Here is a 26,917-nt window from a genome sequence, read left to right as displayed (position 1 = left end):
TTAAAGCTAATATGTAAGAATACTAAATAGTTGATTTGACAGAAGCAAATTCTAATTATGCCAAATGTTTCCATATTATATCAAACAACTATAAATGCAGTGTTTTTTCTTTTTAAATTTTCTTTAAAAATAGGCAATTCATTTAAAGTTTACACAGGTTTTAAAAAGATACAAAAGTCAATATAATAAAAAATTTCCCTCCCTTTTCTGTTCCCAGCCACTCATCCTAACTTCCTGCCTGAACAAGCAAGAGCATATGTTTCTAACTAACAATCATATGCAAAATATCCAAAATACGATCTTTCATAAATTCAATATGCTGTGGTTAAGAAGCTCACGGTACTTTCTACATGTGGTTCTGAAGTACCTGGCTTTATAATAGCATCACTTGCTCAAGTTAAATTTATATTTACCAGTCGTGTGGAAAATAGAGAATGACACAATGTACTTATGTACGTAGGGGTAGCCTAAGTGGTCGCAAATGTGGTAACAATTTACTGCAGAGTTGTTCACTTGAAGACGAATATTTGCATTCGATCCCATCATGTTTAAATGACAGCCTAAATAACATGAGTCCTGTATTCTGAAGCAGGTTTCCACTGTGTCCCTTTATGAAGCCACCTCTGGGGGAACTTCCCAAGATTTGGATGCACTTGGCAATAAATACATGCTTGGATATTATTGTGATTTGCTCCATAAACTTTTATGAGAAACATTTCTTGATCTCTTTTGATCTTTTCCTGGTACTCTTACATTTATGAGAGGCAGGTGGGGAACTAATTGATAAAAATGTTCATTGGCAAATTTAATTTACTTTCTATTTCCTGTGGGATTTCATTTCATTATTATCTACTCAGGCTTCCAATTTAAGTATTTCTGTATACTTGTTTTCCCATGTATTTCTCTGCCTTTGCAATTTCTACAATTACAAAAAAACCCCAACTTTTAAAGAAGTTAAAGCCAATTTATTATTTATGATATTTCTGTACACAGTAAAGAAAATATTGGCCATTATTATATATATGTTATTCTCTAACTTGATTAAGCATTCCATATATTTTGAAAGTTCTATTTTTCTAAATACATTTCTAAATACTATCCAAGTACTACTTTATATTTTACTTATATTCCTGTAACTCAAGTAAATGTTAATAGAGCATATTTATTGAAACACAGTGCCAATTACTGTTAGGTTATCCATAAGGTTTTTTGTTACTATTTGCTATTTTTCTGTAACTCAAACAATTCTACAAAACCCTTTACTTAACATAAATCTTCATTAATCCCTCAAATCCTCTCTATCATAGCATGCCTTCTCCTTTCTTTCTCAGAACTAAAACAAACTATATTTATTTGTTTACTTGTTCACCACATCAGAGTGTGGATTTAAAAAGGGCACAGATCTATTTTATTGCTCATCCCCTGTGGAGTCCCCCAAGGGAGACTTTTAAATGGAGGGCTCAGAGGTGAGAAAATTAATACCCCCATAATTTTCAATGCTGCTACACAATTTTATGCTTATTACTTAAAATTAGAAATGAAAGTATCAATTTAAATGCATCTCCAGATGATTTTAAAACTTCGATAGGACATACTAATTTTTTTTTTCAAAACAGTATAGAGACTGTTTAGTTTGAAATGCTAACAATGTAATCTGGATGTAGGTAACTATTTTCAAAGTACAGTAGGACTGACTCCACAGGTTGTGGAGTGATGCCAGACTCCCTATCCCAAGACATCATTTAGAAAGAGTAGACTGTGGGCAAGTGTGTCTGCTTCATTATCCGAATGTGTGAAATAGAGATAATGAAAGTAATGAACTCAGAGGACTGCTGTGAGGATTAAGTTACAGAATTCTTGCAAAGCAGTTAGAACAATGCCTCACCTAGAACAAGACCACAAAAAGCTCTCTATTAAATATGTGTCTATACAACAATCTCAAATGACTTTTCCTAGCTTTCAGTTTTTTATTATTATTACTACTAGGTGAGTCGTAAGCATCGCTAAAACGTAGTCCTCATGCTTCCTTTGAGTGAGGACGTGAGAGGAAGTGGAATGCTGTGCCTAGTGCTGCGGCTGACCCTGATGTGCCTGGTAACTCATTCAGCCACCCTGCACCCGGGTTATTTTATGTCCACATCAAGAAGGTCCCTTTCGTATTTAAAAATCTGCATATCTATGATTCCTTCACTGAGTACTTGCATGGCCAATTTATAAGAGCCCAGTTTCTCCTTTCACAATACTAAATCTTTGAAATAGGACTTAGTGGTGTTTAATTTAAAGACCATTACTTACCAGTGCCTTTATAGTATTTTGTACAGTTACCATATTCAATATCCTCTTTTTTAATATCAAATTGAGGCAAGGCAATTTTTTCTAACTGAACAGGATCCCCTGACTGCCAGATAAATCGTAAATCATCAGTTGTGTAACCAACTATAAACAAAAACAAATAAAAATATTAGTTTAAAATATAATTATTATACTTTCTTAATATTTTAACAATTCAAATATTGAACAACAAAATGATATGAAAATGGAGACATATGAAATTGTTGTTAAACTGTAAAGAGGTGAAATCTATAGCCACTGATAAAAATGTCAGCACAAAAATTAAAGATAGTTGGCTTAAAGAAAGAACAAGTTAAAATAATCAGCATATTGCAAATAGTTAAAATCCTAGTGTGTCATATACAGTAGTACATTGTGTCAAAATTCTGAAATGTCATCAATAAAAAAAGTAATAAATAAGTGATACTAGCTTTCTAAATGTCTACATTTACAATTGTGCAATATACAACCTGGAAATTTTGTAAAGAAATACAAGCACCAAAACCTTTTTTAAAGAAGTCACTACACACTTCCCTAGAAGAGTTGCATTGCCACAGGAAAGCAATAGAACAGCCCCTCCAGTGGATGCCATCACGGGCCACTGAAGCACACGTTTGGGCGTACCTAATGTGGCTACAAGTCAAAGATCAAAGGGGTTTTACAGCATATAGTAACCTACTGTTCAATACTAAAATGCATATATTTTTAAAGAGATACTTTAGTTCTTCTGGCGATAGAAATGAATATAAGTGTATAGTTGGACTTTTTATAAAAATACACAGGCATACATATGTACAACACATATACTAACATGGACATAGACACACTGACACCTGCAAAATGTCATTTTATAGACAGAAAGCAGTAAATGCTGCTCAAATGTAAGACCCTGATTCTGTAATTAAAAAAAACAGCAAATAATCACTAAGTAACTCTAAAATACATCATCCAGCAAGCATATGCAAGAGATTTTACAAGGCTGCTGTTATTTACTCTTTGCAGAAATGGGTTATGGTATATTCATGTTAAAGATTCCTTATATTAGTGCTAAGTTTTTGAGTTTTATTTATTTTGAGTTTTATTTGCAAAAAGTAATAATCATATCAAATTAATGTTTTAGAGATAATCATTTTAATCAATACATTTAGTGCATATATTATAAAATAAAAACAATCATAGAAACAAAAAATATAATTTTATAAGAATAAATTTTATATGTCCAAAGAAAATAAATGCTTGGCAAGACTAGGTAGACTGAGAATATTTTTTAATTTTTTCAAATTTTCTGATCTAAAAATATGGTTTTAACATCAGAAAATTATTAGAAGAGCATTTTCTCCTTTACCTTACTATTTCAAATGAAGATGGCAATGGGAAGAAATTACAAGTGTACACCTGTATCAATTTAATTGAAATCAAAAACTAGGACCACAAGGATTTGTTTTATACAAATTAATATAGTAAAAGATTAACTACTATTTCCCTAAATAAATTATTCTAATGAGTTTTTGTAATCAAAATTTGTTATCTAAGGTATCAGTATTGTAGAATGCATTGCCTAGACGTTTTAAACATTTTGTTCCTACAAAATGTTTAGGGTCTCATTTACATACAGCTCTCAAGTTGCATTTTGCAACGTTGTGTATCCATGGGAAACAAGGTCAAGTCCAATGGGCACGAAAGAGTAATAGATAACCTGAAAGTAGAAACAGAGGTCGTATAAGTCATTTAATATATTTCTCTGTGATATACTGATTTTAAAAGGAAAATATAAGTGTTCGTGCAAATACTAAAGATAAAAGAGTACCTCATGCTGACAAGGACATCTCCATCCCGAAAAATAAAAAGGAGGATATTTTCCTGGGTTACATCATGAAAATTGGCACTTTTTTCATTTGCAAAAAATAAATCAGGTTTCCACAGACATTTGTACATTGTGGGATCCACTGTCAGTGCATCCGAGCCCCGAAAATCACTAGGGAGCTTCAGCCTGGGATCATTCCATTTTTGTCGCAGGAAGATGTTAACTCTATAGTCCTAGAAAAAAATATATGTGCAGAAATGTGTTTATTGCTAATTTTAAGAATGTATTCAGTGCCAGAATATAAAAGGCTTCAATGGTTAGCAGCAGAAATATTTTTTCTCTTCTAACATTAACCAGGATCAAAACAGCTTGGTCGTTAAGTATAAAGAGCTTTATCAGAAGTACAAAAAGAGCCTTGTGTCTATTTAACTACTCTCTATAGACATTTCCATAGCACTTGCTAGCTCAAATGTCAGAATATAACTTTACCAGTAATTGCTTGACCTTTATATAAATGCCAGTTATGCCAGTTGGTTAAGTGGTGTTATCATAAAAGCATGAGAACTGCTAAACATTACCATTATTCTTCCCCAAAAAGCATAGTAAAAATTTAGCTAAAAATAGATAAGAAGCCAAGGGAAAATATTTCTACTTGTCTTTTACTAAACAGCAAACTACAAAACTAATATACATGTACATTATATATCATAGAATATATTTCTGAGAAGGAAAAAATTGTCCTTGACTACTCATACATGTGAATGATTATAGAGAGAACATGAGATAATTTAATGAGATTTGGATTATGCAAAGCAGATGAGAGCACATGCAACATTTTATGTTATACGCAACTATAGCAGAAAAATGTTTTGCAATCTACTAAGTCATAGCTAATTATACTTCAGTTTTTTTGTCTATCTCCAAATGTTTTAATTTTAAAACATTGTAAAAATTAGGTTGTATAGATTTTAGAATATGTGAACATGTTTAATACCTTAGTACATTTTATATTTGTCAGTGAAATGGGGTTTTGGCATAAATTGGGTTGTTAGTAAATGGAGTCAAATGCAGACCTGAGGCATCAAGTTTAGGTCTTTTGATTTTCATTCTACACACTGAACTCAGAATGTGGACAAAAATGTTCTAGGTATAAACTGTATTGGGCTCCAGCTTCCTTATTTTTAACCACTTAAAATTCATAAGCTACTATTCTAGCTATCTGTAAACTTTTGCCATAATCAACAAATTATATTATAAATTTCAGCTCAAAATCCAAATAATTAAATAGTAAGAGATGATAGTTCTTTTATTAAATAAGACCTAATGTATTCCTATGTATGAAGAGTTACATCATATGTATACACATACTCAATATATGTATAAAATAGAGAATGAAGCATTAGCAATACGTAATGACTCTAGAAAAGACTGGGGAATTCACTCTCCCTTTCATGTGATCTTCAGACAATGTGTAGTAATTAGAGAAGATAAAGCACGAGAACAATAAATATTTACTGAATTACAGACAGTAAAGTAAGATTGGATTTACCTACACCTTAAAGCTACTCTAAACTTGATGTTTATAAAAACTTTAACAGATAATATGAATTGATTCTTACAAATCATATGCAAATGGTTTTGGAGTGCCAAAGTCAAAATAAATGAAAGATTATATAAGCTGACACTGGACCTATGTGTATCACTGGGAAAAAATAAAGTTAACATTTTCCAACCAAATGAACATGGAATCAGAGAGGGAGTAAAAGAAGCCTAAAACCCTAGAAAATGAAGACCTACAATTTGTACTACATAAACTTTTTTTCAAACTGTACACAAAACTTAACATTCCTAATAGAACTTCAGTGATTACATCATATCTGACTTTGATCTTTGATCGTGACAACTACAAAAATTAAGTTGATCCAAGACAAAGACCCATCTCCCTCCCATGGTGAGCCTTCCAGCAGGCACAGTGCTGCTTCCTGACAAAAGTTTGTATCCATTTCATGAAAACATGCACAGCCATCCACTTGCGAAGACTCATTAGGTTCTATCATTTTCTAATAAAATATCAACTATGCCACCTTAGCTAAGGAACAAATATGGTTGATACTCACTTGACATTACTTTGAGCACTCAACAGCAGTCAATTTCAAATTATTTGCTAAAAAGTTTTAGGTAATGATCTGCCAAAATTATTGGTGTTCTCAAATTATGCACACTAAGTGTTATTTTATCACCTCTAAATATTGTGCCTTATTAAGGAAAATCATCCAAATTGTATCTTTAAACTGTGATATTTAAAATATGCATTTGCAATATTATGATAAAATACTATATCTTTAACTTATTATCAAGGGTCAATATAAAAAATAACTACATGTGGTTGCCCATGTGTCTTGTATTAGGTTGTTATTAAAGCCATGGCCCCTTATTTTGGTCACTGACAAATTCTTTATTATTCAACTTTCATTTGTATGTATATGTATTACTAATATAATTATATTGGCATTTACCATTGTTAGGCATTTTATTGGCCTAAGTGCTTTACAAAAACACAACTATTCCTCAGTTTACTCTATGGAAAGTCTCACCTGATGCTCCTATATGCTTCCTATTGCTGGAAAGTAAGACTTAAGTATCTCATCACGCTTTTCTTTTTGTCTGGCACCTAAGGAACTGAAAGCTAATTCTTGTGGCCAAATGAATTCATTTACCTCTCAGATCCTAGTATGACTATCATTGTATGAATCCTGCACATTAAATACTATATATCATGTTGGCCAGAAAGTTTGTTTGTTTATTTTCCATACAATGGCTCTAGTGGCACTTAGTTGTCTTTAACTTTATTCAAAACAATTTTGCTAGATTGTATTGAGACAGCTATCATATCAGCATACATTTAAAAAATTTATCAGCCCTGGCTGGCATAGATCAGTGCATTGAGCACGGGCTGTAAACCAAAGCATCGCAGGTTCAATTCCCAGTCAGGGAACATGCCTGGATTGCAGGCCACGGCCCCCAGCAACTGCACACTGATGTTTCTCTCTCTCTCTCTCTCTCTTTCTCCCTCCCTTCCCTCTCTAAAAATAAATAAATAAAATCTTTTAAAAATTTTATCAAAATTGGTGAATTTTTGTGTAGCCATTTTAAGGTTGAAGATGAAAGAAAATAAATGACATTTTTGGTATATTATACTTTATTATTTCCAAGAATGGTTAAGATTGCAACTGAAATGCAAAAAGAGATTTGTGCAGTGTATGGAGAAGGTGCTGTGACTAATCAAATGTTTCAAAAGTAGTTTACAAAATTTTGTGCTGGAGATTTCTTGCTGGATGATGCTCTACAATTGGGTAAACCCATTGAAATTGATAGCAATCAAATCGAGACATTAATTGAGAACAATCAATGTTCTACCATGTGGGAGATAGCTGACATGCTCAAAAAATATCCAAATCAATAAAGTTATTGGCAAAAATGAAAAACATGTCATTTATTTATGGAAAAACCTATATAGACTGTTGACCAACACAATATTTTCTTGTGTTCTTTGTTATTATTTTTATACACCTCAAATCATTTCTAGAAATAGGGATGGGTGAAAAACGAAATGACAACTGAGAGGCTGTCAGTTGTAACACATGCACCACGCTGGTGTGGGTTTTGATGGGGGTCACTGTGCATTTATGAGAATAGGGTGTATATGAGAACTCTGTACTTTCTGTTCAAGTTTGTTGGAAACCTAAGACTGCTTTAAAACTAAAGTCTACTGTTAAATAGTGAAAGCAAAATATACTATAAACAAAACGAAAGGAAATAAACACAATGTTAACAAAAAGATATCCAAAAATTGGAAATAAGGCCAAAAGATTACTGTTTGCCCTCCCAATGTCCTATATCGTTCAGCAAGCCCACCTCTGGGTTGAACGTTCTTCAGGAAAATGTAACATTCTTTGACTTGTCATTTCCTCTGATTAAGGCCTAGACTCTGTAAAGTTATATAACTTATAGAAGATTGATAAATTATAAATGATGCAAATGATTTCTGTCAGGTATAAAGATATTCCCAAAGATTGTGCTTTAGTTGCCAGGTGGACCATTAATAAGTCTGTATCCAGTTTAGCAATCTAATTTCAGCATTCTTTCTTTCACTGCAGTGAGACTCAGGATTCTCCTGAATTCTCCATTGAATCAACTTTAGTATTCTTTTGGTTCCCTCACTAGCAAGTTGCATAAATCAATGAGATGTCCTACTATATGTTTTTAACTTTAAAAAAATTAAGCTTTATCCTCAAAAATTTAAACATAAAATAACCACATGATCCAGCAATTCCATGCCTAGGTATATACCTGAGAATTGAAAATGGAGATTCCATCAAATTCTTGTGCACTTATATTCATAGCAGCAATATTCACAATAGCCTAAAGGTCGAAACAACTCAAGTATTCTTCAACAGATAAATGCATACCCAAAGGTAGTATATACATATACATACAATAAAATATTATTCAGCCATAAAAAATGAAATTCTGATACATGTTACTGTTGGGAACTGCCCTGCTTGGTTTCAGAAGCTGTAACCCCCCCCATGGCTAAGGCTGAGTGAGCGACCTTCAGACCATAAGCCACTAAGGAAACAAAGGTTATCTCCCTGGCTGGAGCACCACTTCTGCAACTTTTACTTCACCCTGCCTGGCCCCCCATGCTTGATCGGTTAGCCAATGACAGGTAAGATTCCCCAAGGGGGGGAACAACCTAAGACAGGCATGATCATGGGGAGGCCCCAGGGAAGGACTTGGGGGACTATGGAAAAAGGGGGTGATGGACCCTCACCCTTCGGCTTTGACACAGCTTGAGTCCTCTGTCTGCAAGAAGTCTCCTAATCTCTTGGCTGCGTTACTTCCCCTGCCTGACTTAAGCCTGAAACAATGACAGAGGGCGATGCAACCCTGTGCTGGAAAGGGTGGGCTCCCCGGGTGTTCAGGCCTAAGAAAGAATACATAAAATCCTGTGAAACCTGCTCTACTAAGAATGCTCTCAATTAAATGATAAGGGTCTGAGCAGGAAATGAGTTTGTTTCCCAAAGTTTTGTAGCCCTTTAGCTAACAGACCCTGACTCAGAATAAGCCCTCATAGTTCTTTATATGCTATCCATTGTTTGGATAGCAAGGTCCTTACTGCCTGACAATGACTAATGAACTTTATCTGTATTCCTGTGCAAATTGAAACCCAATGAAAACCTGTCAAGGCAAGGATCGGGGCGCTCTCCTCTTGAGAAAGTGGCTAGGCACCTCTCCGAGGCGCTCTCTTTTTGAGAGGGTAGCTGTACCATCCCTTTTCCTCCACAGGACTCAGTAGTCCATGTGAATTTATCTCATATCTCATCCATAATGCCAGGGACACTGTGGGCCGGTGTCCGAGTCATGTTACAACATCAATGAACCTTGAAAACATTACCAAAAAAATCAAGACTGAGGAAGAGTTTGTCCAATATTCTACTTAGAGTACAGGGCCAAGAGAGAACAACCCTGGGCAAGGCAGACATTTAAAGAGCAAGCCAGTAGACTGAAAAAAAGAAGGAAACCCTGGGAATGTGATTTCACCAAAGCAAACGGGCAAAAGCTTTGAGATGGTCAACAGCAGCAAGAACTGCAGAGAGTCAAATATATTCAAACTAAATGGTCTGAACACTCTCTCCACAAATGGGGAAGCCATTTAAGGTTTTATCAATAACATTTTTGGTAGAATGTCATATGAAAAGCAGTAGTACAGAGGATTCAGAAGTGAGTAGAGGACAAAGTTTCCAACTAAAAAGATGGAGATGATAATAATAAACAGGGTTTTTATAAGGAGAAAATGAAATAATACAGTATGTAAAGTCCATGAACTGCCATATTAGGCGCTAAACAAGTGTTCCTTCTCATTAGGATATATCCTTTATTTTGTTCTTATTCTTTTATAGTGTTGGTAATAGTGATAAATATGCTTTTGCCTCAAGGAAATCCACATGTAGTTTAATTCATTTGGTTTGCTCTCTCCTGTGCAGTACAACCTAAAATTGTGTCCAATAGTAATCTACTCCTAGGTCACAAATCTTGAAACAGTGTTAAAATATGTTTTTTGAGAATCTCCTGAATTCCTCTTGTTTTTAGCACACTAGTATAAGCTTAATATAACACATTAGCTTTGAGTCTCTACTATAATCCTTTTAAAAATTTTATCTAGTAAATCCCCAGAATTATATTTCAGTGAGCATAACTGAAAAACTGGAAATTACTTACTTTGTTGTATCATTCTTGATCATTATGTCTCATTATTTCATTATGAAAGTGTCTCAAAGTTGCTTTTCTATTAGTTATATAGGTATATACTATTATTCAATACAAATACAATAGGTATATACTATTATTCATACAAGATATGATAGCAAGCCTACATATCTTTTAAGAATATATTAACATTTTATAACATAAATTAATAGTTTGGGTGGAACACTCATTAAAAGATACAAGCACATTAGTTGGTATGCTTTGATTAATGTTTTATGAGAGTTTCTAAATGATAGGTAGCTATTGGCATTTCAAATGTTCTTTATTAGATTATCTTTGAAATGTATTTATTTTCATTTTCAAGTACTCAATCACAATAATTATAGCTCTATCATTTATTTTGCAATGAACAAATTCCCATTAGGAAAAGACTTATTTTATCAATGGGAAATTACTTAATTGTGTTTAGAGAATTAGTATCAAATACTACTCATTGCTTATTCCGAATAGCACACTATTAGTCATTATCTGAAAAATGGATGGTCTCCAAAATGTTCAGTATCAATTAACACTCAAATTAAACTATTTCTTCAAGGCAATAAAACATTTCACAACAAGACATTGAAACTGATTATATTTCATTAATGATACTTTTAATATTGAGAACACTTTATTTGTATTCTGTATTGTTTTTAGGATAGCTCTTCCGGCTACTTGTAATTTTTTTATATAACTCTCACATATGCAAACTTTAACTCATTTGTTTTCTTTACATTATGATAAAAAAATTAGCATTCAGTGAACTAAAGGAGATCAGCTCTGATAGCATCTGGCAGCATTATAATTAAAGTTCTGTCAACGGAGCTGTTGTAAGCCTGGTTTCAAAAGAATTTGAATGTAGTGGTTTTCGAGGTTAGAATTTCCATGGAAGAGCTGCAAGATAACAACATATCAGTAAAAATTTCTGGATTATATTTAACAGTTTTTCTCAATATGTCATTTTAAGGCTTTTAGTTAAACATTATTGAACTATACCTTATGGATATTTAAGTTTTTCTAGACCTCTGCCAATATTCCATTTTTATTAGGAGTGCCTGCTTGGTGATGTGATGGTGTTGCACTGAGCTATACCCTCCATACGAGCAGCAGTCTGCTGAGTTGTCTATGTAAAAATCACCCAACATACTTCTAGTAAACACAGAAGTAAAGTAATGGCATCTGTGATATTTTGACAGGTTAGGATATTTGTCTAGCATTATTCACACCATTAATTTAATTTTTTCTATATCAGATGATAACAATGACAAATTACTGGAAGGAGAAAATAAAACTTGGATATTTTTCATTCTTCCTTATTGCCTAATATACTTTACTTGTGGTGTTTAATCAAGAATGCTTCTGAAATAATAAAGGTAGGAGGAAAAGTAAAGAGGAAAGTATAAATAACAAATAGTGTTATTCTTCATTTTAAGGCAGATATACTAAAAAAAGTAACTTTTATAAGGAAAGAAGACAGACATACCAAAAACATAGACTCTCTTTCAAATCTTTGTTATGATTTACTTTAAAGAATGAGAGTTTTCAGTAATCACTAATTACAAAACCACTTGTTATTTTGGCATTTCCATATACTGAAAAAGTTTATATATATATATATATATATATATATATATATATATATATATATATATTTGCATAAGTCTCCAGCAGCATTTGAGAGTTATTATATATAATCAGATAATCCTCCAACAGAATTGGAGAGAAAAAATTTAACAAGTATTCATCAGCATATGTATCAGTTTCATATTGCTGCTATAACAAAATTACCAAATACTGTCTTAAGACACCACAAATTATTATGTTATAGTTCTGAAGTTCAGATCATCAAAACCCATTTCACTGGGCTGAAGTCAAGGCATCCTCAGGGCTGGTTCTTTCTGGAGGCTCTGAGAAGAGAGTCCATTTCCTTGCTTTTTCATTCTCCAGAGGTCGGTCACCTTCATTCCTTGTGGTCCCTAGCTCATCTCATCCAACTTCATACTGTCTTCGTCGCATCTACTAATACTGACTCTGACCCTCCTGACCCTTGTGATGATTCTACACCCACCTGGACAATGAGGATAATCTCCCTCATCTAAGATCCTTAATTATATCACACAAACCCTCTTTTACCATGTTCCAATGGTAAACAGCACAGGTTCCAATAATTGGGGCATGGACATCTTTGGGGGACCATTACTTAGCCTACCACAGGGTACAAACCCTGAAAATAAATAATATGAGGAAAAATAAATATAAAACCACTTTTAGGCTGTGTATCTAAGATATAAAACAGAAAAAAATGAAACAAACACAGGGTGGAGCAATAGTAGGTTTACAGTTGTTCATATGGAAAATAATAGAGTAATTAATAAATAATACAGAAATAAACTCTGTGTGTCATGTACTCACAACTGTAAGTCTACTCTTGCCCCACCCTATATGTTTAATATTACTCTATAATAAATGAGATAATGCTGAAAAGTCAGTAACAAAAATATTAAAGTACAAAAAATACTAAAACTAGGACACGTTTTAAGGAAATAAATTTAAATGTCTATATTAGTTGATTTCAAATATGATTATTCTTTCTTGACAGACACAACTGTGTTGCTCAAAAAGAACTGAAGTCTATTATTAAAACAAACACAAAAGTAATGCAGCAGAACGGCACAGAAAGTCTGACAGGATCATGAGTTTCAGTGCAGTAATAATTTAATTTAATTACAAAGCATGCCTAAACCAAAGAGAGAGAATGGATTATAAAAATAAGCTTTTATTTCCATGAAAGAGCTCTTATGATTTCTGGTGAGATAAAGTGCCTGATTGTTATGAAGAACCATAATACTCATTCCTTCCCATGAGTGCAACAGTTCACATTTTCTTTTTTATTAAATTTATTGGGCTGTCACTGGTTAACAAAATTATACAGGTTTCAGGTGCACAACTCCACAACACGTCATTTGTACACCGCATTGTGTGTTTGCCCCCTTAGTCAAGTCTCTGTCTATCACCAATGACCCCCTCTGTACTCTCCTTCACCTCTCACCACCCCCTCCCCAGCAATCACCATACTGTCATAGTTCACGTTTCCAACTATGAAAAATCATACTGATTTAAGCCAAAGGTAAGAATTGAATGAAAAAATTAACAAATATGGGGTCTGGCACAAATAACACTCCCTTTTTATTACAAAATCTCTTATTACAAAATCATAAGCATGTAATTCTGTAATATAATATCACGGTCATATGACATTTTAGGTGAAATGTTCAAATTAAAACTATAAATTATCGCACCCATATTATTACCCTACCAACCACACTCAAGCAGGCGTTACTTCTGCCGGACTGTGTAATGAACATAACTGGAGAGTCGATGCCACCTAGCCTCTAACAAACCATTCTGCTTACTGTTTTTAATAGAATTTATTGGGGTGACATTGGCTAATAAATCCATACAGGTTTCAGATATACAACTCTATAACACATCATTTGAATACTGTATTCACCACCCAAAGTCAAGTCTCTGTCTACCACCATTTATCCCCCACTATTCCCTCTCCCACCTTTCCCCACCACCCTTTCCCTCTGTCAATCACCATACCATTGTCAGTGTCTGTTTTTTGTTTGTTGTTTGTTTAGCTTAAGTGCTTCACCTTTCTCGTTGGTCTCCTAACACACCTTTCCTCTGACAATTGTCAGTCTGTTCTACATGTCTGTGACTCTGTTTTAATTTTGTTTCTTAGTTTAGTCTTGGGGTTGTTTTTTTTTTTTCAGTAGATTCTGAAAAGAAGTGAAATTATGTGGTATTTGTCTTTCTCTGAGTGGCTTATTTCCCTTAGCATAATATTCTCTAGATCCATCAATGCTATCCCAAAAGGTAAGACTTATTTCTTTTTTATGGCCCCAGTTTTCCATTGTGTAAATATATCAGCTTTTATATCCACTCCTCTCCTGGCAGGCAGCTGGGTTGCTTCCATTTCTTGGTGATTGTGATTAATGCTGCAATGAACATGGGGATCCATATGTTCTTCTGAATTAGTGTTTTGGGCTTCTTCAGATATATTTGCAGAAGCGAAATCACTAGGTCATAATGCATTTCCATTTTTAATATTTTTGAGGAAATTCTATACTGTTTTCCACAATGACTACACCAATCTGCATTCCCACCAACAAGGTGCAAGTGTTCTCTTTTCTTCACATCCTTGCCAACATTTATTGTTTGTTGATTTATTGATAACAGCCATTCTGACAGATGTGAGGTGATAGCTCATTGTGGTTTTGATTTGCAACTCTCTGATGATTAACGATTTTGAGCATCTTATCATATGCCCATTGGCCATCTGTATTTCCTCTTTGGAGAAGAGTCTATTCAGGTCCTTTGCCAATTTTTTTTTAATTGGATTGTTTGGGGTTTTCTTTCTTTTTCTTGGTGTGAGTTTTATAAGATCTTTATAAGTTCTTGAAATTGACACTTTATCAGATGTGTTATTGGTGAACGTGTTCTGCCATTTAGTAGGCTACCTTTCATTTTGTTGATGGTTTCCTTTGCCGTGCAAAAGCTTTTTAGTTTGATATAGTTCCAGTTGTTTGTTTTTTCTTTTGCTTCCCTTGCCTGAGGCAGATACATCAGGAAAAAATATTGCTAGGAGAAATGTCTGAGATTTCATTGCCTATGTATTCTTCTACAATTTTTATGGTTTCACAACTTACATGTAAGTCTTCAGTCCATTTTTAATTCATTCTATTGTATGGTGTAAAGAGATGGTCTAGTTTCATTTTATTGCAGGTGTCTAATTTTCTCAACACCTTTGTTTGAATATACTGTGTTTACCAGATTGTATGTTTTTGCCTTTTTGGTCAAATATGAATTGACTGTAAAAATGTGTTTTTTATTTCTGAGCTCTCTACTCTGTTCCATTGATCTAGATACCTGTCTTTTTATGCCAATACCATGTTGTTCTGATCACTATGGACGTGTAGTACAATTTGATATCAGGTAGTGTAGTACCTCCAATTTTGTTCTTCTTTCTGAAGAGTACTGAGGTGATTTGGAGTCTTTTCTGGTTCCATATAAATTTTTTGAATATTTCTCCTATTCTTACTCTTTTGAATGCTGTTAATTCAGTTGTCACAACTAGTAACATGTAAATTGATAAAATTAGAAGTGACTGTTCTAGCAATTTCAAATTAAGATGATTATATTTATTTAACAATTTTGTTGATGTTACTGTTAATGTCAGTAAATACCACTCACAGTATTAATAATGATACCTTATAAAAATATAAAGTTGTAGGATGCAAATGAATAAATAGACATGAGAAAGAGAAACTATAAAACTCTGAAATTAATTGTTAAAACAGGATGAAGGCACATACTACCACAGAAGTGTGAAAAACCTAAGGAATATAAACATGGCTGAGTTTTCCTCTACTACACAATTATAATTTGTGAATAAATCTAAGATTACTTTTAGTTTAGCCATCAATAGTTAGCATTTGAATTTTTTTTAAAAAGCAAATAAGCAGGAAGGAATGTTTTCTGAGTAAAAATGGTTAAAATTTCCTGACAGCCGTGCCAATGCTTATAACCTTGATTGCTTCCTTGTTTGACAATCAGCTTCATACAATGGAAGAACAGGTTGTTCTCTCCCTTCAGAAGCTGCCCTGTGTCTGTCGGCTCCCTGCCTTGGAGCTATTCATGTTACCTCCACCCCCGAGCTATGAGTTCTACATTTTGCTTTCTGGAATAAACTGCCAGTTGAGCTAAGAAGGTTTGAACTGCAGAGAAAAGTGTTGGGCAATATTAAAACTTTCTAAATTGTAAGGCTTCCTTTATTTTAGCAGATCTTTATAGGAGAAATTTCTAGGGGACTCTTTATAAATGAAACCACAACTGTATAATGCAGCTACTAATAAATAGTTCATTTTCTTTAGGATGAGATTTTATTGTGAACTATTACATTAATTTGAAGGTGCATAAAAATCAAAGTCACCATTACTGAGAGTTACTATGCCAGGCAAAATATTTTATTGTGTTTTTTTTTTGCTTTATTTTTGTATTTGTTCCACTCTTTTTTAGGGTATAACATATCAAGTACACAACAGATTGTAGCACAAGCCTGTCTATTATCACAACTCACACACTGTGTACATGTTGTTTCCATGAACATATATCCAGTATTTAGACAAAACTATTGCTCCCTGTTTTCCAGAACTCTTGTTTGTGAGGTTTATTTTATTTTGTTTTTAAGAAATATTCTCTCTGGTTATTGCATAAAAGACAAGATATAGCAAATGCTGGCAAGAATGTGGAATAAAGGGAGCCATTGTATACTGTTGGTGGGAATGTAAACTGATACAATCACTACAGAAAACAGTATAGAGGTTCCTCAAGGAATTATAAGTAGAAGTACCATATGGTCCAGCAATCCCACCTGTGGCTATACAAAGAGAAAAATCATGATCTAGAATAGATATCTGTATTCCCATGTTCACTGCTGTATTATTTACAATAGCCAAAGTATGGAATCAACCTCTGTGTCCATCAACAGATGAATAGATCAAGAAAAATGTGTGTGGAGGTATGTGTGTATACACTGTATATATACAGTTTTATGAAGATGTTTTGTCTTAGATGCATTTTTCCTCCTTAGAAGACATCTTAGCGTTATCTATATATCTATAATAGCTTGTGCCTTTCCCAACCATTAAACAACTGTCAGCCCATTTGCTTATTAAAAGATTGAGCAAATCTATAAAATATGACCATCTCAAAGCCCTGGCTGGCGTAGCTCAGTGGATTGAGCGTGGGCTGCAAACCAAAGCATCGCAGGTTTGATTCCCAGTCAGGGCACATGCCTGGGTTGCAGGTCACGGCCCCCAGCAACCGCACATTGATGTTTCTCTCTCTCTCTCTTTCTCCCTCCCTTCCCTCTCTAAAAAGAAATAAATAAAATCTTTTAAAAATCTTAAAAAAATATGACCATCTCAAAAGACTTGCCTATAACATTCTGTTTTGTGGGGATGTAAGAAATAAACAGTACTAAAAGCGAAAAATAATAATTATGGTAAGTCTATATGTAAGTCTATATGATGAAGGCAGCTTCTAATATGAACCTTTATATCTGCACAACTCAAATCGGAAGGCAGCAAAAGAAACAGCAAATACAAATAATTTTGTTCTCTGGAGAGAGGTCTCTAAAATTAATACTCTACAATAATAACATTATCCAGTCTGTTATTTAACCAAACAAATATTCAACACGCATTTATTATTTAACATTTTTCTGCCAATTGTTGTATGGCTTCTTTGACTCACTTTGTGCTCAGCAAATAGCAGAATTTATTTGTTCATCTGTTCAATCAATTTTAGCTAGTATAAGAAATTGCATATTTTTCTGTTCAGTATTTATTCAGTGCCTATTGTCATCTGTATCTTACTGAAAATGAAGAAGTAGCATAAGTTATTCCTGACTTTAAGGATTTTATAGTTCATTAGAGAATAAAGTAAATACACACACAAAAGAAGCTATCATATTTAATTAACGAATAAGTAATAGAAATGGAAGCCTGGATTGAGAAGAAGGTACAAGTGAGTCTGAGAAGCCAGTAATCTGTCGAAAAGTTGTCCATTTTTTAACACCCCTTTCTCCCAGGTGTTTTCAACTTGATGTAATCAAGTAACTATTGATGAGACCTAGAGAAGTTTAGATTTCTCATATTGGGAAGGCAATTCAATATTTATTAAATGACAGATACATTAATGATACATACTAATCTATGACACAGGTAGCCTTTATGTAAATGGGAAAAATATCCTTGCATTAGTTGTCCTCAAATGCAAAAGAGGGTTGAGGGTGTTTCCTGCAGGCTGTGACATCTTGCCATGGTGTTTTAGGCTGAGTATAGGGGTGTCGTAAAAGATACAACAGAGTACGAAGTGCAGAGACCAAATAGCTCCCGTGAAAGTTTCACCTTGAGAAAACGAGCTCTCTTACTCTCTGCAAAGTGAAGTGCTTTGATAGATAGACTAATCATATGTTCAGTTAATGAGTGCTATACTTGTCTTGTGAGTGATATATGGTAATTTATATTATATTTCAGAGATGACTTCTACTGATCTGTACTGTATGTCTATGTCATTTAGGTGAACTAAATGAAATTGAATTTTGGACTTGATTCCAAATCTTTTAAAATACTTATCTAAAAATATTTACACATTGCTTAAGAAAATCAATTATTCAGGGGCTAAACACATGCTTCTATAAAAAATGACATTCTCATCAGAATCACAGATAAAAATAGGTGTTATAATTTAAATGCAGCATACAGTTCCTTTTGCAGCACACTACGCTCCTACTAGGAATAAAGGGATAGTTTTATTCATTCCTTCTCTAGTCTGAGATATTCCCTGAAAAACTGTACTGTACTCTGATCATTATCACTAGGCTTTCAACCCACACCTTATATTATTACTTAAAAAAGTATCTCAAAAATAAAAAAGAACCCATGTAATTCCCCCCAAAAGAAGTTGGGGGGAATTACATCATCTACCACTCAGAAACTCTACCCATGCCGTTCGGCTGGCTGTCTGTGTCTCAAAGCTGCCATTCCTCAGGGACAGCAGCTACTCCCGAAACCTTTCTTTTCTGTTCCTTCAAGGTAGCATCTTGATGGTCCCTTCTTCCCATTCCCCCTGTGCCTTTCCTTGCTCCTTCCCCCATTGCATAATATTTTCAGGGAGCTCCATGGCCATATTTCATGAGGATTGATTTTGCTTTTCACAGTCCTCTGCCCCACACATCACAAAATTAGTCCAACAGAGAAAGCAAAGATCCTCCTCAGGAAACTGCAATTAAAAACCTGTCAACACTCAGACGTTTCCAATGCTTACACATATGGGCATAGTGGGGAAAATTTGTTGTCCCAGAGTATTAATTGCATAAATCCTCTTTCCAGGTGGTATCCAATTAATTGTTCAGAGTGAGTATGGTAATTTTTCAAGTCCATAGGTTTTGACGCAGTATTAAGGCTAAATTTGAATTATAACATTACACAGCCACTGGAGTCACTAACTTCACCTTGGAGCTGGATTATTTTATACCAGCAAAGAGTATGCATTTTTTCCTTAGAGTTACTCATTGTTTTTCAGCTCTAATATTATTCCTCTCACTATGCTCTAGGTTAAATTTTGATAATTAAAAATATTAAATTAATTGTACTCTTACCATGGTGGTCTCTTGAATGGATCCAAAGCTGTTGATAAAAATGTTGACTACTACATCAACAGGAATACCTGTGAATAAAAATTAAGGATATATTTAGTGGCTGTAAAAGCTTGGTCAGAATCTTCATATTTCATGGTTTATGCATTTGATTGTTATCTTTTTTGCCCCAATCCTCGTGGATATAAAATTATAAATCAAAGGTCTTAGTATATCATGTTCACAATTACTGATAACCTATTTTTTAAAAATACGGATAATTACACAAATATAAAATGAGTTGTTGTATTTTGTTATTTTTCCAGAAATATTTATCTTTAAATTGTAAAGACTCTGAGAAAATACATTTACCTTTGAAAATAAATAGACAACCAAAATAGAAACAGAGGCATGAATACATGGAGTTATCTGACAACTGCCAGAGGGGAGGGGGAGGGGTGGGAGAGGTGAGAAGAGGCAAGGAATTAGTCAAAGAATATATAAGCTTAACTCATAGATGCAGGCAATAGTGTGGTGATGGCCAGAGGGAAGGAGGGACAAGGGTGGGGGAACTTCAGGTGGGCAAAGCGGGGCAGAATGAGGATACCTGTAATGGTGTAAAAAATAAAAATAAAGTAAAAAATAAATTTAGTTGATGCATGTAAATTATTCTTTACAAAATATCATTTTAAAATATGGTTTAAGTTTTTGAAATTTTATAATGATCTGGAATTCTTACTTGAATTGGTAAAGCAATCAATATTCAATAACTTGTATGTATACCTACTATATTTTTATTTCTAATTCATGCAAACTCAAAGTTAATTAGATGTATAACAGAGTCATTATACAGATTTTTGCCTGACCTTTTGGAAAATAATTTGAAAGTTCATGGAGTGAGAACTAAGGTATAATGTTGCAAATTTCTTTCTTGCCTTTTTTTTCTTTACTCATTGTGGGCTGCTGGTTGGGCTAACAAAGAGAATATGTGAATTTAGCCTTTCAGCCACATAACCACCGACTGATGAAAAACAGGTGGTGAATCAATATATGGTAGACATGTGACAATCCAGACCATGGCTGTTGTTGAAAGTAACTGAGTAGGTTCTGGTAATGAACAAAAATCCCTGTTTTTACAACATAGTTGTATAACTTCAGTTGACTAGAAGCAGCTGCAGACTTTTTTTTTTCTGTGAAGGAAAAAAAAATGAAGCTTTATAATGTTAATCTGATCGACAGTAATACCTGTCCTAGCTCTATAATCTTCTCAGGACTTTTATAGCAAGTATGGATTTTGTTCTTGAAAGCTATGGTAAACAGTAATATTTTGTTGGGGTAAAATCAGTCTATGTTGTAGAAAACACAGTCACTTGTTTTCACACAAGTTAACGTGTTTTTAAAAACCACATGGCCATCTTTTTTTTCCCCAGCAAAAGATTAGAGGGAATTTTTTTTATCAACGTGAAAGGCTAGAAAATGGTGAAAAAGAATCTAAATACACATCAGAACTGTTCTCTATCCCTGAATGAGTAGATGGTCACTTTCCTACGAAATGTAACTTCGGTGTCTGTGAATGAAAGCTAGTGCTGCAACCTGAGACTAAATTTTAAATCACCAAAGTTAAGAATACTAAGTACTCAGAAAACCTATGGTTAGTCTAAGGTTAGTCTATTAATTCATGATATTTCCTTTTAAAAAAAATTGAAAACCATATAAAACTACTAGAAGTAATGTTTGGCTTATTTTTGGAACATGTTTAACATTATATTGCTCTGAATTGAAGAACATTCTGGAAAAGTCACATATTAATTGGAAGTGTTATTGTATTAAATATCATAAATAAAGGCTTTCATGCAGATAGAATTCATTTTTTGAACTGCACAGAATAGAGCTATTTGCAGGCATGGAGGGGAACAAACCTTTGAAATTCGGTCTGATCCGGGGATCATAACTGACCAGCAGCCTATTCAAGATGTTGCTAGTGGAGTTGGCGGGGACACGGGCAAGGTCTTCTGCTGACTGCTGGCTATAATAGAAAAAAACAAAATGAAATCCTAGGAAGTATTTATTTTTTTGGAGACAAATACACAGTTATAGCATGGTGTTTCCAAATAGAAGTAAGTGAAAAGTAGGAGACATTGTCAGCAGCCCACACACACAAAAAATGTCATAAGAAATGAAAACCAACAAAAAATTACTTTAGCACTTAATTTTACCAGATGAATGGGACACTGTCCTGAATACTCCAAGTTACTTTCTTTTTAAAAAATTAAGCAGACATCTCACTTGTCCTGAAGCTACCTGCAATCAAAATCTAGACAAGCACAAAGGGAATGCAGACAATAAGAAGAGCAAAAACAAAGTTTTTGAATAATGTATTATATTTAACCTTCTACCCAAACAAAAGAGTATGTGAATATCATCAGATGGCCAGAGAGATAGTCTAAGAATTCAAAAGCAATCCTGCTGACATTTATAAAATGATGTTTCCCAAGAAATACACAACAAATGTTCTCAGTGAGTGAAATATGTTGGAAGGGGGTGTGAAAACAAATATACTAATAAAAGAAACCTCATTTAAAATGGAGTCGAGAAGCCCTGTAGGGGGAGCTCTCACACAAGTACCACTTCTTGCAGCCTACCAAACCAGGAGGAAGAAGGAAGATAATTATTTCAGCAAGGGAGTACATTTTTCATGGGGGAATTTTATCTCCTGCTTTTATGAAAAGGAAGGAGGATCTGTCCTTGCCCTAGCTGCAACACACTAACGCCCACTTGCAGCCTATGAAAAACCACCACAGCCTCTAACTCTTGTTCTCCAGTGAACAGTCTTCCCACGTTCCTCCTAAAGCTAATAAAAGCTGGCCTTCCCTTTATCTCTGTGGACTAGCCTATGGTTCACCGTAGCTTGCTTGTCCCAAATTAAAATTCTCTGTTATTCCCACATAAACTCAACTGCCAGTAAAATAACTGGCTATTTTTATTTTTGAGGTTGACATGGGAAATTGGTCAAAAGGAGTGTCTCTCTTACCAGATCAATTAAACAGGGAAAATACAGAGCTATAAGATAAAACTGTCTTTATTACATATATATTTGCTGTCAACTAAAGGAAAAACTGCCACATTTTTCTATTTCAATTAACTTTGAACAATGAACCTTGACTAAAATGGTAGTTGCTTGAGAATACTTAAAAACACACAAACTTCATTGGAAGCCAGTGGAAAATGTTTGGTTGTTTATGGTTTGTTTTACCACTCACAAAGTCTTATCATATAATCATTTTCCCAGTACAAAAAAAATCCATGAGAATCACAAAGAACATTAAAACTATATTTGGAGCATTTAACACTATCCATTCTGTATTAATATATAAAGGTGTCAATTTCAGAAATTATATTAATTTATATGAATCAAACTCAGATGTATTGGCTATAGCTTTGTTTTGAAATCCCAACTCTTATCTATCAGGCAATTCTGTTTTGGGTTAATTATTATACAACTTGCTGATAAGATACAATACTAAGGTGAGATATAACCAAAATTAAGAAATTTATGAAAAATCTAAAGTGTTGCAGATTATATAGCATTTTATTTTATCTTTTAAAAAAATCTTATAATGTTTTCTTTTTTAAGATTTATTTATTTATTTATTTTTAGAGAGAGGAGAAGGGAAAGAGAAACAGAGGGAGAGAAACATCAATGTGTGTTTGCCTCTCACACGGTCTCCACTGAGGACCTGACTCACACAATTCAGGCAGGTACTCTGACTGAGAACTGAACCAGCAACCCTTTGGTTTCACACGCCAGCGCTCAACACACTGAACCACACCAGCCAGGGCCATATAGCACTTTAAAATTGTTTCTTATGGTCTTATCAGCTTCAATACTACAGTTGCAAGGAGTTGGGGACTGGCAATAAGATTTTGTTTCATTTGAGAAATCAGCTGTCAGTCTGATGGGAACTCCTTTGTAAGTTACTATCCCCTTATCTCTTGCTGCTTCTAGAATTCTCTCCTTCATTTTAATCTTGGGTAATGTAATTATGATGTGCCTTGGCCTGTTCCTCCTTGGATCCAACTTCTTTGGGACTCTCTTGAGCTTCCTGGACTTTCTGGAAGTCTATTTCCTTTGCCAAATTGGGAAAGTTCTCCTTTATTATTTGTTCAAATAACTTTTCCATTTGTTGCTCTTCCTCTTTTCCTTCTGGTAGCCCTATAATTTGGATGTTGGAACATTTAAAGATGTCCAGGAGGTTCCTAAGCCTCTCCTCATTTTTTGAATTCTTAGTTTTCCATTCTTTTCTGATTGTATATTTTTTTCTTCCTTCTGGTCCACTCCAAGACCTTACAGGCAAAAAGGGGCTGACAAGAAGTATTCCAAATCATGAAAGGCAAGGACCTACATCCAAGATTGCTCTATCCAGCAAAGCTTTCATTTAGAATGGAAGGGCAGATAAAGTGCTTCTCAGATAAGGTCAAGTTAAAGGAGTTCATCATCACCAAGCCCTTATTATATGAAATGTTAAAGGGACTTATCTAAGAAAAAGAAGATAAAAAATAGGAACAATAAAAAGATAGCAAACTCACAGTTATTAACAACCACACCTAAAACAAAAGCAAACTAAGCAAACAACTAGAACAGGAACGGAACCACAGAAACGGAGATCACATGGAGGGTTAGCAACAGGGGAGTGGGAGGAGGAGAGAGGGGGAAAAGGTAAAGAGAATAAGTAGCATAGGTGGTAGGGGGAAAATAGACAGAGGGAGGGCAAAAATAGTATGGGAAATATAGAAGCTAAAGAACTTATGACACATGGACATGAACTAAAGGGGGGAATGTGGGTGGGAGGGGGTGTGTAGTGTGGAGGGGAGTGAAGGGGGGAAATGGGCCAACTATAATAGCATAATCAATAAAATATATTTAAAAAAGCAAAAAAAGATTTTGTTTCATTGTAGGTGAAATTATAACCTCTTTAAAGCCAGCTGTCATCCCTTATCAAAGATACAAAACTCCAAAGAGAATGAGGGGGTGGGGGAAAACTGGATATCAGGATGCAAATTGGCATTCAAACCCATTTACAAGGTTTCTCTTTCATGGGATGAAAAGAGAATTAATTATAAAATATACTTGTATTGGTTCAGTTAAGGAATGCTATTATTGTGCCTCTTGGTATGAAACCTTTCACAAGTATCTTCCTTCTAAGCAATGAAATGACCAGACAATATAAAGACATTTAATGCTAGTTTTTGTGATAGAGAGATTTCCAGCTGATTTTTTTCTTCCAGCTATTAAGCATGGCAGAATGTGCCTCCCTAAAATATATCTCTTTGGCATAAGGATTATTTTGAGTTAAAGACACTTGAAAAACAGCAAACACTAGGGGAAGCTTTCTCAAAACTCTCTCTATCTGCCTAAAAACAGGTCCTCCAAAATGAAGTCAATTGTCATAGATCCTCTTAGGGGAGTTTCATCAACTAAGAAAGACTGACTTTTATCACCATAGAGGAGACTAGAAATGGACATCACACCAGATAAACTTTGTCATAAACTATCATACCTCCTGTCTCTTTTCTAATAGCTCATTCATCTATTCTGTATACATATACATATACACGTGTGCACACACATAAACACATATATGCATGTGTGCACATAAGCATGCATATATGTATATGTACACACATACACATGTATATGTGCACACACATATATGCAGATATAGGTGTGTGGATACATGCAATACATGTATACACATATGTATGCATGTGTAATATATATGCATGTGTGTGCATGTATATATATTCTCCCTTAACTAGTCTACATTCCTCCTCCTCTCCACCTATTAAGATGATATATAAGCTCTCAAATCCCACTACTTTTTGGGTATTCACTTTTTGTGCTGTGATGCCCCTGTGTAAGATTAAAAATTAATGTTTGAATACTTTTACTCCTGTTAATCTGCGTGTTTCCAGTTTATTTACTAGGCCTGGCTATAAGCTGTAAGCTGTGTCAATCAAACCCATTTTTAGCTGTTCTAACTCATTACCAAATTTTGTCTTTCCTCCATTCATTGCTTCAGAATAAATCCCCCTTCTTGGAATACTATAACTTCCACTCTTTATTGTTCTCATCTAATCCCAACCCATCCTTCAATATTAACTCTCTAAAATCCAGCCTCAATCATCCTGCCTTACTGTAGTGAAGACAAACTGATAAATATACATTAGCAATACTCTGAAGCTTCTTTTCTTATCCACGTGTATATAACCAACAGGACTGGATACAGATGGTATGCTTCTTGAGGAAATCATGGCTTCTACATTTTTGTAACCCCCTGTACAGCTTACACAGTATCAAATACACATCGGTTCAAGCATTTCCATCTGCCAGGTCTTTAAGTAGACTTCATGCTCAGGATTGCTGTGTGCCTCACAGCAGTAGCAGTTACATTCATCATTTCCAGATGAAAAAGAGATTTCTTCCTGTGGTGTCCTTTCAGGAGAAAGGACTTATTTTTTGCCTCTCAGAAGCCTTCCAGCATTGGACATTGCTGAACCAATCACTGGCCAGGAGGAAGAAACAATCATGGTTGGCTCAGGTGATAGTCTGGTATGAAATAGATACTGGAGAACCAACCATCTTGTCCATTACAGTCTTTCATTTGATAATTACAAACACTTGCTCGGTTACATAAGAGAGATATTAGCCACACAGAGAGCTATTGTTCAGTGAAGCGAAAGAGAAAAGCCAGAGGGGTAGAAAAGTGAGCAGTAGGTGAGTAGATGGAGCACTCAAGTGCATGGTATATGCAGAAATGAAGGCACCGTAAGGTTAAGACAGTTTTCAAAAGTGGTAAAGTCAAGAATGAAACCTGATCTAGGTTCCTAATTCTGATTGGACAATACACCTGCTGTAATGGAAATGAAATACTATCTGTCTTCTTACTGCCATCCATCTATATATTGCTTTTTATTGCTTTAGGATAATAATATATGTTACATTACAATTAAGTTCTACCAGTTTTACTGATTTTAGAAATCATTAGTCTTGGAAAACCTAGATTTGCCCTTTTTACACCTTATCAGTATCACTCTTCTCTCTAAACATCTCCAAATGCTTATGTTTCTCCCAAAGCCAAATAAATAAATAAATACATAAATAAATAAATAAATGTTAACAAAAACTCAATGTTGACAGACAAACATCTCCTGAAATAAAAAAGAAAGCATATCAAATATGCTATAGGCCCTTTTATTCCTATTTG

At 34.3% G+C, this 26,917-nt stretch overlaps 1 protein-coding gene across 1 annotated transcript in view; it reads right to left on the bottom strand.

The window, feature by feature from the left end:
• Positions 1–26,917, bottom strand: part of GLRB (glycine receptor beta) — a 53,347-nt gene that overhangs the window by 11,586 nt on the left and 14,844 nt on the right. The window contains exons 3-7 of the mRNA XM_045830687.1: positions 21,572–21,678; positions 19,677–19,744; positions 4,139–4,368; positions 3,945–4,027; positions 2,296–2,436 (exon numbers count right to left, since the gene is read on the bottom strand). Of these exons, the coding sequence (XP_045686643.1) occupies positions 2,296–2,436; positions 3,945–4,027; positions 4,139–4,368; positions 19,677–19,744; positions 21,572–21,678 (629 nt within the window). The remainder of the gene's footprint in view (positions 1–2,295; positions 2,437–3,944; positions 4,028–4,138; positions 4,369–19,676; positions 19,745–21,571; positions 21,679–26,917) is intronic.

Source organism: Phyllostomus hastatus, unplaced genomic scaffold (genome assembly GCF_019186645.2).
Source record: "Phyllostomus hastatus isolate PE091 unplaced genomic scaffold, TTU_PhHast_1.1 phas_contig_159, whole genome shotgun sequence".
Lineage (NCBI taxonomy): Eukaryota > Metazoa > Chordata > Mammalia > Chiroptera > Phyllostomidae > Phyllostomus > Phyllostomus hastatus.
This window is presented reverse-complemented; position numbering and strand designations above follow the sequence as displayed.